At 43.8% G+C, this 15,317-nt stretch overlaps 1 protein-coding gene across 1 annotated transcript in view; it reads right to left on the bottom strand.

The window, feature by feature from the left end:
* The window catches only part of LOC139749711 (uncharacterized), a 77,670-nt gene that overhangs the window by 16,714 nt on the left and 45,639 nt on the right, over positions 1–15,317 (bottom strand). The window contains exon 2 of the mRNA XM_071663865.1: positions 2,216–2,510. Within this exon, the coding sequence (XP_071519966.1) occupies positions 2,216–2,510 (295 nt within the window). The remainder of the gene's footprint in view (positions 1–2,215; positions 2,511–15,317) is intronic.

Raw genomic sequence — 15,317 nt, 5'->3', positions numbered from 1 at the left:
GAAATAACACAGGGACCTGTCAAGCTTTATGATGTCCCGATTATGAACGATATTTGTTTGTTTGTCTGTCTATAATGATTACTGTGTTCCTAGTTCCATGGAATGTATCAGGTATATGTTTAGCCTGTGGACTGGCCTAAACATATCTTAGACTCATACCTGACCAGTGAGTGCCAGAAGCTTCTAGATTTCCGACTTTACACAAGAAATTTATTCGTCCAGTGAGAGCAACGTCTCCAGAATTCATGCCATATCCATACACAAGTCGCGTCCACCGTAGTTTCTGATCCCCGTCATTCCTGTGGTGTCTTCATTTTTCCAGGCTTGTTTGTTACTCCCTCTTTCCTCACACTTCTCCTGTTTTCTGTTTATCTTTCTCCAGATCATTTTACTATTTTCTTTTAGATTTCTTCCACTCATTTTTCTCCCGATATCTTACTTTGTTTTCTTTTTATTCATGTGTATCACCTTTTCTAAATTTTCTCTTCATGACTTAATAGTTTATAATTTTTTAATTCCCTTCATCATTACTTTCTGTTATATTCAGCGTCTCCTTCCAAACTCCCTTTTTCTCCTCCCCCAACTTCCTGAAATCTTCATTCCACCACGTTGTACCTCTCTTTCCACAACCTATACATGCTGTACCGCACACCTCCCTGGCAGCCGTCAGTAATCCATTTTTAAACTGCCTCCATGTCACCTCAGCTTCTCCCTGTACAATGTCAGATCCTCTCACTTTCTTCTTCAACTTTTCTTGGAAGTTGACTTTCAAACTTTCATTCCTCATGTTTTCCACTTTCATCTTTCTTTCATTCTTCGTTCATATCTAGAGTTTTGATATTTACCTTTCTGTGCCATCCTCAGTAGAAGGCTAACTTATATTATCAGGACCACATGATGTGACAGACCCCCTCCCTAACCCCCACCCAGCCCACACATCATACACACTATCTATCACTTTACTTCTTACTAAAGACAGATCAGTCTGTTTACCCTTCTACCTTGCGTCTATATCAAGTGTGTTTAAGAACAAATATATGTTTAAAGTTCGCATGTGCACTACATGTCTACCACTGCATCCAGTCCATGTATCATTTCACCAGTGCTATTTCACCCATGACCCATTCGTTACTCATCCCATCCATGCTGGTCACCAAACATACACGCTTTCCTCCCTGAAACTACAATCTCATTCGCTCTTTCAGTTCCTCTCCAGATGGCACCCTTAACCTTTAATCTGTCATTACATGGCGAATATGTAACAACTATAGAAACTCTGAACCCCTGATTGCTGAACATCCCCTAACTCACTCACAGTCAAACATCAATTCATTCTTAACTGATAATGTTATTCTCTGTTACATGACCATCTATGTCATCATAAAGGTTTGATCTCGCACCCTTTACTGCGTATCCTCACGGAGGTCCCGCTGCCTCTTATCCTCGTCTTAAACAAACCAATCAGGTCTATCTTTCCCTTCGTACAGCACCTGCAGCTTCCATGTATTCATCAGTTATTCCTCTCACTGTCTACTCAGCCGTCAATCTGCCCCGTCCAAAGCGTTTCTTTGTCCGCCTCTTTCATGCCAGGCCACATGCAGCCTTTGTGGGGAATATTTCCAGAGCTGGCTGGCCTCCCCAGCTCCTGCCCCGCAGGCCGACAAAAAGGGAAGGGATGCAAAACTCGGCAACACAGCGTTGCTAACCTGCTTCCCTCAGAACACAAATATACGATTCCAGTAGATCTTAACCCTCCTGTTGACCTTGAGACTGACGCCTGTAGAACTCACTGGTGTAAAACATGAATATGGTACATCCATAAATGTGGCTCATCTCCATCATTCAGAATGAATAACTATTGGTATTAAGAATAAATACCATGTAGGACTTACCAGGGTCATACTTCAATTGCTCGAGGAAAACTCATTGTAATTCGACTGTATGTCACCTACAGATAGTGAGAGAGATTCATGAATGCGTCTCAGGTATGAGCTCTACTCACCAACTCACCCTACAGATATTGAGGCAGACTCATGAATACGTCTCAGGTATGACTCAGTCGCAGAGCTCATGCATGAATTACCTGTACAGCTGGTGAACTTCTTACTATGAGAAGGTCACTGTTCATTTTTAGAGGTCAAGTATCACTAAAAACTAAACGACCATAAACAGAGTAACAACACCAAGCCTCAGGGTGAGACCATACATCACCCACCTGTAGAATTCCATGTCGTCCTTGTACCACTTGACGGAGTAGAGAGGGTCTGTACCTCGGTCGTACAGACACTCGAGCTGAGCGTCCTCTCCTCGGAACTTATACACTGGCACTTCTATCCCTCGCAGCTGGAGGTGTCTGTTGCCCCGGCCAGGGTCCTGGCCAGGACTCTGGTGGTTGTATGACGAGGAGGGAGACGAGGAGGAGTAACCTCTGCCCATGCTCGAGACCCGATGTTGTTCTGCTACGCCTCCTACTCCACGGCTTTCAAGGCTCAAGCATGACCCCAGCTGACCTGCAAGGAAAGAGGGAAAATATTGATACTCTGGTGCCAATAACTAGTGATTTCATCTCGACATGTGAGAATGTTAGTAAAGTCAACGTGATGTGTGGAAATAAAATATTACCTACGCCGGAGGGATTCACACACTCGTTTTGAACCTGTAATGTAACTAAATGAAACCTTGGAGACACATTCCCCAGCCAGCTGACTGTCTCTCAGCAAACGAGTTATACCTTTAGTCTTCATCAGCCAAAGAAGTTCATTTGATAGATAGTCAGATAAGATTAACGAAGAGACGAATCCTGTGCTTATAATAATGCAAGAAATTATTCACAAAGACATGGTTGTATAGTTTCTCAATGTTTTTATATGACAAAATGTCTATCCACTGATCTCAGACATCGTAATCACTGATAATGAAATCCAGTTTTCTGCCTAGTGAGGCATTCATCATTCAGGTCACACATCGGTAAGGCCACACAGGTTATAAATACCTTGATGACATGACCTTGGTCAGAGAGTGGCAGAGCCGACTCCTGTTGTTGTGGTGGGCTAGGGTAACCCAGGTGCACGGCACACTCTACTGGGCTATAAGCCGAGCTCAGGTGTCTGTATTGACGTCCACGTCGGCTCCGCTGCAGATGTTGTCCACCACACACACACACACACACACACACACACCTGAGGCAGATCATCTGTCCTTGAATTCAGTATCCTCGTCTCTCCATCTGGTTCCTGATACTTCCACAACCCTTTATCACCCGGAGTGCGATGAAGAACGGCGCGACCCTTGATCATAGCGGTACAACACTTGGGTACAAAAGGCCAAGCCTCTTATCTAACCCTAAGAGACAACAGGTCTGATAACAGGTCATCATCATATCTAGAGGTCATACCGTCGTTCTCAAGGGTCGTACATTCATGTCCAGGAGGCTCATTGCTTTCATTGTTATGTTGGTCTTCAATGTCCATATACTTACGAGTTAGGTCGTATTCTACATCAGATGATTCAGCTCAGAAACTTAATCTTTAAAAAAAAGAATATATGTAGGCATTTTATTTGTCTGTTTCATATGAGTGAAGTAGCTTCATACTACCCAAGATCTTCCTTTGTATCTAGTCCATACTGTTAACCAAACCTTTGTATCTAGTCCATACTGTTAACCAAACCTTTGTATCTAGTCCATACTGTTAACCAAACCTTTGTATCCAGTCCATACTGTTAACCAAACCTTTGTATCTAGTCCATACTGTTAACCAAACCTTTGTATCCAGTCCATACTGTTAACCAAACCTTTGTATCTAGTCCATACTGTTAACCAAACCTTTGTATCCAGTCCATACTGTTAACCAAACCTTTCGAACGTCTTTAACTTCTAGGAAGAAGTTTAATGTTGCTTCACAACACTGACGAAACATTCCACGTCAAAGAACAAACAAGATCGCTGATCAATAATCACTTTGGCATTTGTCTCAAGGTAACAGATTTCTTTGATAACCTAAGTATAAGTACTATTCATTTTCATGGCGAATGTGATTTTAGAACTGAAATATTGACTAGGGCTCATTAAGGATGTAGTATACTATTCAAAGAATCTTTTGACAATTTGTTTCGTTCTATTAGGTATCTGTTGGCTTTGGGGAGCATTATGAGATGCTTTTCATGATTATTTCAAGGACAGAAGAGTTTCATTATGTTGTATTTCAGTTTTATAACAAAAGTTTTTTGGGCTATAAATCCCGTGAAGTATTACCTGCAATACTTGGTATCATTCTCAGGGTAAGACATTTCCTCGATAACCTCAGTATAAGGATATGACGTGGAAGGATTTAGTCGATTGATGAGTTTTCAGTTAAATGTAGATTATTCTGGACGGTGTTAAGAAAGAATCGTGTCAAAACAAGGATGAAGCCATTACTGACTTCCTTGAAATCTAGACTAATAAAGACACTGTCGTGCCTGATGAAGACAGACAACGTTGAGACTCATGAAGACATTGTTGAAAGCTGATCCTTACGAGAGACGTGAGGCTCTTACCCTGCAGATAGTGGCATGATACCATGCTCGTCCGTGTAGTCATGTCAATTCCCTCTCCCTCTCCAGAATGGAGCAAGCAAACCCATTTTTGGTTTGGACTGATAACATAAACTTCTACAGTTAGCAAGAAAACATGCCATTTCGGAATTTGCGCTCAGGGTTTTGCAGTTCCCTTCCAGAGCCTCAGACCGCAGCTCAGTGGCAACTGTGCTTGCCTCCTGGACGTGGAGGATTAGGAAAGCGTCAGTGTTTGATGTGTCAGCAGCCAGGGGCCTGCAAACCCAGGGGCTTGCACAGCCAGGGGCTCGCACACCCAGGGCCCACACACCCAGGGACCACACAACCAGGGACCACACAACCAGGGCCCACACAACCAGGGCCCACACACCTAGGGCTCACACACCCAGGGCCCACACAGGTAAAGTGGTCGCTTACTTAGAAAATCATTCATGGACATATCCTCAGAGTAGGTAACCTGAAGATGTGTCTATTCTTCTCTGAGCACTGACGCAGGACGACTGTCGTCCGTCTGAAAAGAGACATTCTGTGGTCTCGATTTAGAACTTGGCAGCTTCATGGATCAATATACGAGACAAAAGCTATTTCTGGCAATATTGTCCTCCACTTACCACTTGTGTCTCATCATACACCTCTCCTGGTCGCCGGGAAACTGGGATCTATTTTCTGAACCTATTCTTCGTGCACTCCACTGCCAGGAACAGCATGATAGCACGACTTTTTATAAAAAGATGTTGCTGTCCTCCAGTGTAAACCTCCTCTCCCTCAACTGTCTGTTAAATATATTCTTGTTTGCTTCAAAAAAATTCTCCGGAGAAAATCTTAGTTCCAAGAGTGACTATAAGACACATTAGGCTAACCTCAGTAGATTAACCTGATTCTAAGGTGACACAATCTTGTCAACACGAATAATCTTAAGCCATTCAAGACGCAGAATCCTGGCTCAGGTTTCTTATTTATTTTGATCATATTAATAAGAGTGGAAGGTGAGACGTAAACACTTACGACTCTGTACAGCCGAAGTGTTTCTATATTCGCATCGACCAAAAATCTGATCAGTTTTCTGTGTTGTAGTCTGGTTCCCAAGTATCGAGTCTCCTGATACATAGCCGATGAGTAACATTCAGTCTGGTTACCCGAGGCTGTGGAGACTGAGAGAAGAAACCCCTGGCATCACCGTGTGGCCGGACGGAAGGGCACTGATTGAAATGTAATCTGTCAAGAGAATTTTAGTGAGGTGCCTCAGAGGTTTAACACAGATTCTTCGCTACTGGATCCTAACGCAACAGATTTCTATTTGACATAGAAATCATATGTCTTCAATATCATGTTCCCTGGCCTCACGAGGTTATAAACTTGATCAGGGAACCTTCACCTTAGAGTGCGTCTTATCTCTACCATCACATCATGGCAGCCACGAGTTACGCCAAGTTTATCAAGATAATGAAAACTAACACCTGTATCTGGTCAGCGACTGATCTAAACAGCCTCCTTGATCCTATGGGTGCCCGGATATTTTATCTTATACCCTTTACCGCGAAGGTATGACCCATGAGCACGATGGTAGGAACCTTACGTAGGGAAGAAGAGACTCTGGCACAACCCTTTTAGACCAGGTCAAAAGCCAGGTCATCATCCCGCTTAAGATTCCTACCGTCGTGCTCAAGGGTCGTACCGTCGTGCTCAAGGGTCGTACCATCGTGCTCAACGGTCGCACCGTCGTGCTCAAGGGTCGTACCATCGCGCTCAAGGGTCGAACCGTCGTGCTCAAGGGTCGTACCGTCGTGCTTAGGGAATTTAAGAGTACCCTCCTCGGTACATCCCTGTCTGTAAGACATCCTTCACCCAGGAGTGTCTGAAGAGACATTAGTGACCAGTAACATTCTGGAGAGCAACCAACACCTACCCACTGCAGGTGACCCCTGACCCAAGCTGTGAGCCTTTGTGAAGGTGACCTCTGACCTCCGACGCTGTCCATAAATTACCGGGGCTCTGCAGTATGGCAATTCCCCTGGCTTTCCTCTGTGACGGCAACACGAGCTGTGGCAACGTTCCTTGTGGTGTCACGCTGACATATTGTGGTCACAATCTACTTTGTGTGCGTGTGTGTGTGTGTGTGTGTGTGTAGCCTGACACACACACACACACACACACACACACACACACACACACACACACACACATATATACATATACACACTCATACACATACGAGGGCTGTGAGGGCCCCCAGACCGCAAGGCAGAGGGTGCCCCCGGCCCCTGAGGGCCCCCATCCCTCACCTGGCGACCCCAGTCATCAACAGTGCTGTGGGGATTATCCCTTGTGTTGGAAATTGTTCCCATTTCCCAGGCTTCCCTGGACGATTGGTTGGCTGGCTGACTCTGGCTGCTTGTTTAAATATGTCTCCTTTGGCTTCCTGTCTCTATTCACGAGTTTTAACTCCACCTGTATATGGTTTTTAAGCAACCATCAGAGGACGTACTTAGCCTGTCTGTATGTGAGTTTTGACCGTCTGTCTGTGCATGAGCTTTTGTTTGCCCGTCGGTAAGTTTGGCTACCTTTTCTTTAAATGAATATAACTTTTCTGTCACAATATCTCTCCCATGGTAACCTCTTTGGTTTCCTTTGTTTACGTGTCTAGATATGTTTGGTTTGGTTACATGTCTGTGTATGTCTGTATGAGGTGCCTGTTTACATACTTCTACTGTGACCACTTCTCTCTCATGGTTGATCCTATGGTAGATATACCTACTTAGTTATTCTGTCTGTGTCTTTGCTTTGATTCCCTATTTGATGTGGCCGCTCATCTTTCCAAAGCAACGACTATGACTTGACAGTTTTCTTTGGGTACTTAGATATGTCTCTTTCGGCTGCTCCTCAGAATGTCTCTGCTTTTTCCTCTGTTTTACTTATTGCATCCGTTTTTACTGAGGTTTAAGTATTGACATTTTACCCTCTGTGCAATCTTATTTTTCTACCTAAGTTGCTATTTTCGTCAACTTCCTAAATTCATGACATGATTGGAATACCTGTCAAAGTCTTTCCTTTACTACTTGTTTGAAGTATCTATTCCTTTCGTTTAACTTTGTGTTGTTTTATCCCTTTAAATATATCTGTCTGTCATTTAACCAATTATCTAACGAGCGGGCAAAATCACCATCTGCGCCGTGTGACTAAAATTTTGCTTGTAACTTTTGGTGGGGGAATTTAGTGAATACTTTATATAAACCTAAAAGTTGACATCAATCTCCTTGATCATATAAAAGCAACCAAGCAGAGAATGTCAGACGTGAATGATTGCATCTGAAATTACTTACAATCTGGTGGTGGATAATGCTCATGTTTAACAATTACCAACGCGGGGTTAGTTGGATGATACTATCAGGGCAGGAACCTGCGACCACTTTTGAATACCTGTATTATGTTGTTAAACCTCTGATCTCAAGAGAATTTCTCTTTAGTAAGTCTTCTAGGAAAGAGCAGTCTAGGGCTTAACTCTCTCAATATTAGCTTCCTTCAGTGTTTTTGGTTACGAATTATCAAGACCTGCCATTTTATTTACTTTCATACCTTTTAAAGCTGATCGCTTAACTGTGTAAGCTATAATCATCATTCAATAGCAACGGAACTTGAGGTAAAAGACGAGTTGTGTCTTCATTTATAAAAAAAAAAAAAGAAGATAAATCATTCAAAATCTTTGCCATAGATTCATCTAAGTTAACGTAGCCGCCGTTTTCCGTAGATAATGGACCAGTTGAGTAGGCAATGACTCTCTTGTTTCTTACATGACTTTAGAATATTTGCTATTTCTTCTGCTATTTCAGCATTATGTGCATCATACAGACGGTGACTTTGTGTTAGAAATTTTGTGTCTATGTAAAGTACATATTTCTTATCAAGCTGATTATTTCTCTCTCTAGGAAGGAACTGTTGCCTTCTAGTGATGAGTGTTCTTGTTTCCCATAATCTTTGGTACACTGATGTTGTTTCCTTTAAATTTCATTATTTCATCATTTGACTGTGTTAGACATTTCGTGTTTATTGAGACAGACGGGCGTGGACCATCTGCACTCACATACGACCGTCGAGGATTGCATGTCGCACTGGAAGTTTGAATTCATAAGGTAAACAAATCTCAAGATTGTTTGAAAACGTAAAGAGTCACGTGTGAGTGACGGCGGTGCCGGGCGTAGGAGATAAGATGAAAGACATATGGGAAACTGTCCGTGTAAGATGCTTCGCCAGGATCTGAGAGATGATTTGTTGAAAGCTCGAGAGAGATTCGAAGATCTTTCACCTGATTCCTCCTGAAGAAGTGAGGAAGGAGTGTGGGGGATACAGAAGAACATTGTAGACGAGATAAAGAAGTAGTGTAGAGGAGACTAGGAAACAAAGTGGAAGAGGTAGAAAAAGATTGTAGAGAAGATAAGGAATCAATGAAGGAAAGATAAGAGAGTATATAAAGATAGCAAAGCAGTATAAAGAAGATAACAAAGTATTATAAAAGAGAATACAAAGCACTATGGAGTGGACAACAAAGCAATGCGGAAGAGATAAGAGAGCAGTGCGAAGGAAACAGGAGCTTTCAAAAAACATCAGAGGATTTCATCATTGTTTTTCTTCAAATAAATGTGAAAGTTATACTGACGATTCTGACAGATTTTTAGTAAGCAGAAATATGAGGGGCGCCTTGTACAGAAGGACACCTTGTACAGAAGGTCTGAGGAAAAAGTATACAAAGGAAATGAAGGGACTGCTTCTGTACATGAGTTAGATCTTTATCGATAATTTGATGGTATATCACAGTCTAAACTAGAGACAAGTTCCCAGCAGATTGAAGCAAAGAAAATCCCTGAAAATCTAGTTAGTTCTAACGTAATAAGAGTTGTTAGCTGGGGAAATATTTTGAGAAGTTTACTGTAAGAAAGAGTGAGGAGCGGGCCATCTAGAAATGTAAACAAATCCTCACATAAGAAGTAAGTGAGGGTAAGTCACTGTGGATGGAAGAGGTGACTTCAAAGTAAGGAAATATCCTCGACCTTCCATACAATGAGTGGCCCCAACTGTTCTGGTTTTTATCGTCAGTTCTTCATGAACGTATGTGTGACCACGGTCTGTGGTACGCTCATGTGGCAGACATAATGCACGTGTCGATTAATCATTATCTCCTTCCTTGAATTCTCTGATCATTATCAGTCACCTCTCGATATTGACCATTGTTCTGTAGGTCTGGCCGGTACCCTCAGCCAGACCCACACAGCACCGCTAGGGTGAAATACTCGGAACTCTGGTGTGGGTGATATTGAGAACCTGGTGTGGGTGATATTGAGAACCTGGTGTGGGTGATATTGAGAACCTGGTGTGGGGGATATTGAGAACCTGGTGTGGGGGATATTGAGAACCTGGTGTGGGTGATATTGAGAACCTGGTGTGGGGGATATTGAGAACCTGGTGTGGGGGATATTGAGAACCTGGTGTGGGTGATATTGAGAACCTGGTGTGGGTGATATTGAGAACCTGGTGTGGGGGATATTGAGAACCTGGTGTGGGGGATATTGAGAACCTGGTGAGGGGGATATTGAGAACCTGGTGTGGGGGATATTGAGAACCTGGTGTGGGGGATATTGAGAACCTGGTTTGGGTGATATTGAGAACCTGGTGTGGGGGATATTGAGAACCTGGTGTGGGGGATATTGAGAACCTGGTGAGGGGGATATTGAGAACCTGGTGTGGGTGATATTGAGAACCTGGTGTGGGTGATATTGAGAACCTGGTGTGGGGGATATTGAGAACCTGGTGAGGGGGATATTGAGAACCTGGTGTGGGTGATATTGAGAACCTGGTGTGGGGGATATTGAGAACCTGGTGTGGGGGATATTGAGAACCTGGTGTGGGTGATATTGAGAACCTGGTGTGGGGGATATTGAGAACCTGGTGAGGGGGATATTGAGAACCTGGTGTGGGGGATATTGAGAACCTGGTGTGGGTGATATTGAGAACCTGGTGTGGGGGATATTGAGAACCTGGTGTGGGGGATATTGAGAACCTGGTGAGGGGGATATTGAGAACCTGGTGTGGGGGATATTGAGAACCTGGTGTGGGGGATATTGAGAACCTGGTGTGGGTGATATTGAGAACCTGGTGTGGGGGATATTGAGAACCTGGTGTGGGTGATATTGAGAACCTGGTGTGGGGGATATTGAGAACCTGGTGTGGGTGATATTGAGAACCTGGTGTGGGGGATATTGAGAACCTGGTGTGGGTGATATTGAGAACCTGGTGTGGGGGATATTGAGAACCTGGTGTGGGGGATATTGAGAACCTGGTGTGGGTGATATTGAGAACCTGGTGTGGGTGATATTGAGAACCTGGTGTGGGGGATATTGAGAACCTGGTGTGGGGGATATTGAGAACCTGGTGAGGGGGATATTGAGAACCTGGTGTGGGTGATATTGAGAACCTGGTGTGGGGGATATTGAGAACCTGGTGTGGGGGATATTGAGAACCTGGTGTGGGTGATATTGAGAACCTGGTGTGGGGGATATTGAGAACCTGGTGTGGGTGATATTGAGAACCTGGTGTGGGGGATATTGAGAACCTGGTGAGGGGGATATTGAGAACCTGGTGTGGGTGATATTGAGAACCTGGTGTGGGGGATATTGAGAACCTGGTGAGGGGGATATTGAGAACCTGGTGTGGGGGATATTGAGAACCTGGTGTGGGGGATATTGAGAACCTGGTGTGGGGGATATTGAGAACCTGGTGTGGGTGATATTGAGAACCTGGTGTGGGTGATATTGAGAACCTGGTGTGGGGGATATTGAGAACCTGGTGAGGGGGATATTGAGAACCTGGTGTGGGGGATATTGAGAACCTGGTGTGGGGGATATTGAGAACCTGGTGTGGGGGATATTGAGAACCTGGTGTGGGTGATATTGAGAACCTGGTGTGGGGGATATTGAGAACCTGGTGTGGGGGATATTGAGAACCTGGTGTGGGGGATATTGAGAACCTGGTGTGGGGGATATTGAGAACCTGGTGTGGGGGATATTGAGAACCTGGTGTGGGGGATATTGAGAACCTGGTGTGGGGGATATTGAGAACCTGGTGTGGGGGATATTCATTGCGACAGATTCTCAAGAGATGATAACCTCTCAGACATACATTGATGTACCATCCGATTTTTTAGTCTTTTGATGGAATTCCTCCGTGGCAAGATTTCTGTTACTTACTGTTGTTAAGGATGAAACATTGTGTGTGTGTGTGTGTGTGTGTGTGTGTGTGTGTGTGTGTGTGTGTGTGTCTGTCTTTCTGTCTGTCTGTCTGTGTACTTGTTTTTGTGATAGGTTCTCATAAGTCTGTTTCTTTATTTAGTCATGTTAGATATATTGTATCCTCAGCTGCCTTGTTGTATTTGAAGCCTGACATCCAGAACAACCGTGTGTTCTGTGTGTATTCTTGTCAATCTACATTTCATGTATACGTGGGTAAGAGCTTCCTGTTCGTGAGTATTTGTGATCCAATACAACCATCAATATATATATTTTCTATACACAATACGGGTATTTGTTTATGAAATCGTATTCATCGTATGCGCATCAGTTTGCGGTTTTCAGTCTTTGATGACGTGCAGTTTAAGAGGAAATGAATTTTTGTGCAGTTCATATTTTGGTTCATAAAGACCTTTGGGAACAGCCCTCATTGCAACGCATCAACCCATTTAGTAATACATTTCATAGAACAACATTTATTGGTATATTTTCCACATACACAATCAAACAATTAAAGAAACATTTATCATCCTGTTCTAGTATGTAAACAAATATCTGTAAAAGGTATATAGATCATATACAGTTTTACAATAAAGGTATTTTATTAAACATCTATACCTTTTGACACTGTTGTGCTGAATATGTACACTTATGAAACAAATCTAACCACTGTTCGTAATGAAGAGCTCGACCTCCTTGTGTGCCTCGCCACTAATTCGACATGGTGGCACTATACAAGCCACAGAATCACATGATGACAATGAGGACGTTAGCAATTCAGGGGTGGGTAGTTGTGATGTCTGTTTCTTCCACTCCACAACTTAGCTTTGGAATGTTTTATACTCTGGTGTCTTTCCTAACAAGTACAAATTGATCTTTTTGCTGACGTACAATTTCAACCCTGACGAATTTCATTCAGGCCTGACCACAGTGGAGAACTTTATCCATGACCGGAGCTTTGAACATGGACAAAGTAAATGGTTTTTCTTGTTTGATACCACTGTGTATGAAGGACATGACCGATTGAAGAAAACACATGTTGGAGATCGGAATCCTTCTACAGTTCCTTTCCCAAGCAAGAGCATATCCTGAGCTTGGGTGGTGTGGCCACAGTGATGAGGCTAAGGATAGAGAGGGTTGTGGCTACAGTCAGCCCAGGGGATGTTGCTCACCTTACCTGCTCTACTGAACATCCGGAGGAAAACATCGCTCTCCTGTCTGTCTCGCCAACAAAGTTGATGTTACGTGATGTAAATATACTGAATATATGAGGTAATTACTGTCCATTGCCCGCCATAACGGAAATAGGAAGATAACCCATAATAGTTTATAAGAAGTTATGTGACATCTGGGACGTGCATCATGTGGGAAAGGAGATCGAATGATAATACGCAGCAGTTCCTCTAGAATTATGGAACACTGGTTACTCACCGCCCATTTCCCAGAGTTTCAAGACGGGATCATGATAAAAGCCACAAGGAAAATTCTTGCAGTTGCACTTTAGCAAAGGAAATTAACCGAGAACATGTTGAGAAAATTGTCTTTATTGCAATTGTTGCATCGTATCTATGAATATGAAAATCAATTGTTCGACTGCAGTTTGTAATGCGATGATTTTCATTTTTTATCAGTAGACCTTCATTATTTCTTCTACTGACGAAGGTGTAAAGTGTAAAGTCTTTCCGTTCTCGACTATAAGGTTCCCGTGAACCTCACAATCGCTAGTTTTAAATGTTTACAAGAAGTTGAAGGAGTTGTTATATCCTGGCAACATAGCCTCACCCACATCTTAACTTGTAAGTCGTACTTGATTTCTGATAATGTCCGTCAGATGTAACAAGACGTAATTGGCCTTTGTAAGGTGTTTAAATCTTGAATGCGATAGCAAAATGCTCGAACACAACGATCAAACCCTTGAGCACAACAGAAGGACCTTTGAGCACGACGGTGCGACCTTTGAGCACGACGGTACGACCCTTGAGCACGACGGTACGACCCTTGAGCACGACGGTACGACCCTTGAGCACGACGGTGCGATCATTGGGTATAATGGCCTGACTTTTGACCCGACCTGTAAGGGTCAAGGCAGAGGATAGGTCATCATAACCAAAGTTAGTAACATCGTTCTTAAGAGTCGCGCGTCGTGCATAAGAGGTTGCAACGTCGTGCACAACAATCGTACTGTCGTGATCAAGAGGTTGATCTTGAAGAGATAACTGACTGATTCACACAGGTATGGTGACTGTAGCTTGTACCCATCACGTTTGGATGACGTGGATTAAGTATGCACTGAGGAGTACCAGAAGGTCGAGACTTCACTGATGAAAGTTGCTCATATGTTCTCACGTGAAGACCTAACCTCTGGAGAGCAGGTTGGACCCAACCTGACCCTGAGCTAGACAGGAACAAAGGACCCCCCAGTCCTCACCCTGACTACATAACTTCGTAAACCTCAGACTACAATGATTATATTTTATATATCCTAACCTGAGTCAGGTACCCACTTTATCGACCAACCACTAGGGTAGATCAACGGCTGGGTTGACTGTGAACCGACTGCCGCAACCAGGATTCGAGCCTATGCGCTGGCCCTTGGGCGGCCCGTGAATGCGTCACGGGCAGGAACACTAACCGCTATACCACGTAGTCTTTTTTCCCGGAATGATAGTAATCATTGGTTAATGTAGCAATGATTCGGAAGAAGTTTGTAGCTGGGTTTAAAATCATCAGTAATGCAGGAGGTTTGGAGGGTATGTAGTCCAGCGGCATAATCACGTCGGAAATCACTCAGTCATAATGTCACACAGGCTCCGGCTGGTGACAGGTGTCTCATTGTGTTTCAGGTTGCATTTGGCTCCATATCTCCAACCACACTTCCAGGCCAGAGCCATTCCTTAATATGGCTTTCCACAAATCTACGTCATTATCTTCTCTTATTTCTGTAGTTCAAGACCTGTTGTTATCACACGGTTGTAGAATTCATCTCATACCCTCTCTTGCATACTGGGTTCTCCAGTTTTCTAAGCTATTAAGAGATACCACAGATTTAACCCAAACACGATGGTAGTGAGTCTATTAACCAGGAACCAGACGTAAGACAAGTTTGTTACGGAGCTGAGAATGGGAAGGATCGTGGATTATAAAACTGCCCTTGAACAAGACGGTACGACACTTGAGCACGACGGTACGACACTTGAGCAGGACGGTGCGACACTTGAGCACGACGGTACGACACTTGAGCAGGACGGTGCGACACTTGAGCACGACGGTACGACTCTTGATCACGACGATACGACCCTTGCGTACGATGGTAGAGCTGCTGAACACGTCGGTGCGACTATTGAAAACGACTGTATAAACCTTGCGCACGACGCCACGACCCTCGGGTATGACGGCTTGACCTTTGACCTGACACCTTTAAGTGTCAGGTCAGAGGTCAGGCCATCATACCCAGGGGTCGTACCTTCGCGCTCGAGGAATTAATCAAGA

Source organism: Panulirus ornatus, chromosome 8 (genome assembly GCF_036320965.1).
Source record: "Panulirus ornatus isolate Po-2019 chromosome 8, ASM3632096v1, whole genome shotgun sequence".
NCBI lineage: Eukaryota > Metazoa > Arthropoda > Malacostraca > Decapoda > Palinuridae > Panulirus > Panulirus ornatus.
The sequence above is the reverse complement of the archived record's forward strand: the minus strand, read 5'-3'. Positions and strand labels throughout refer to the sequence as shown.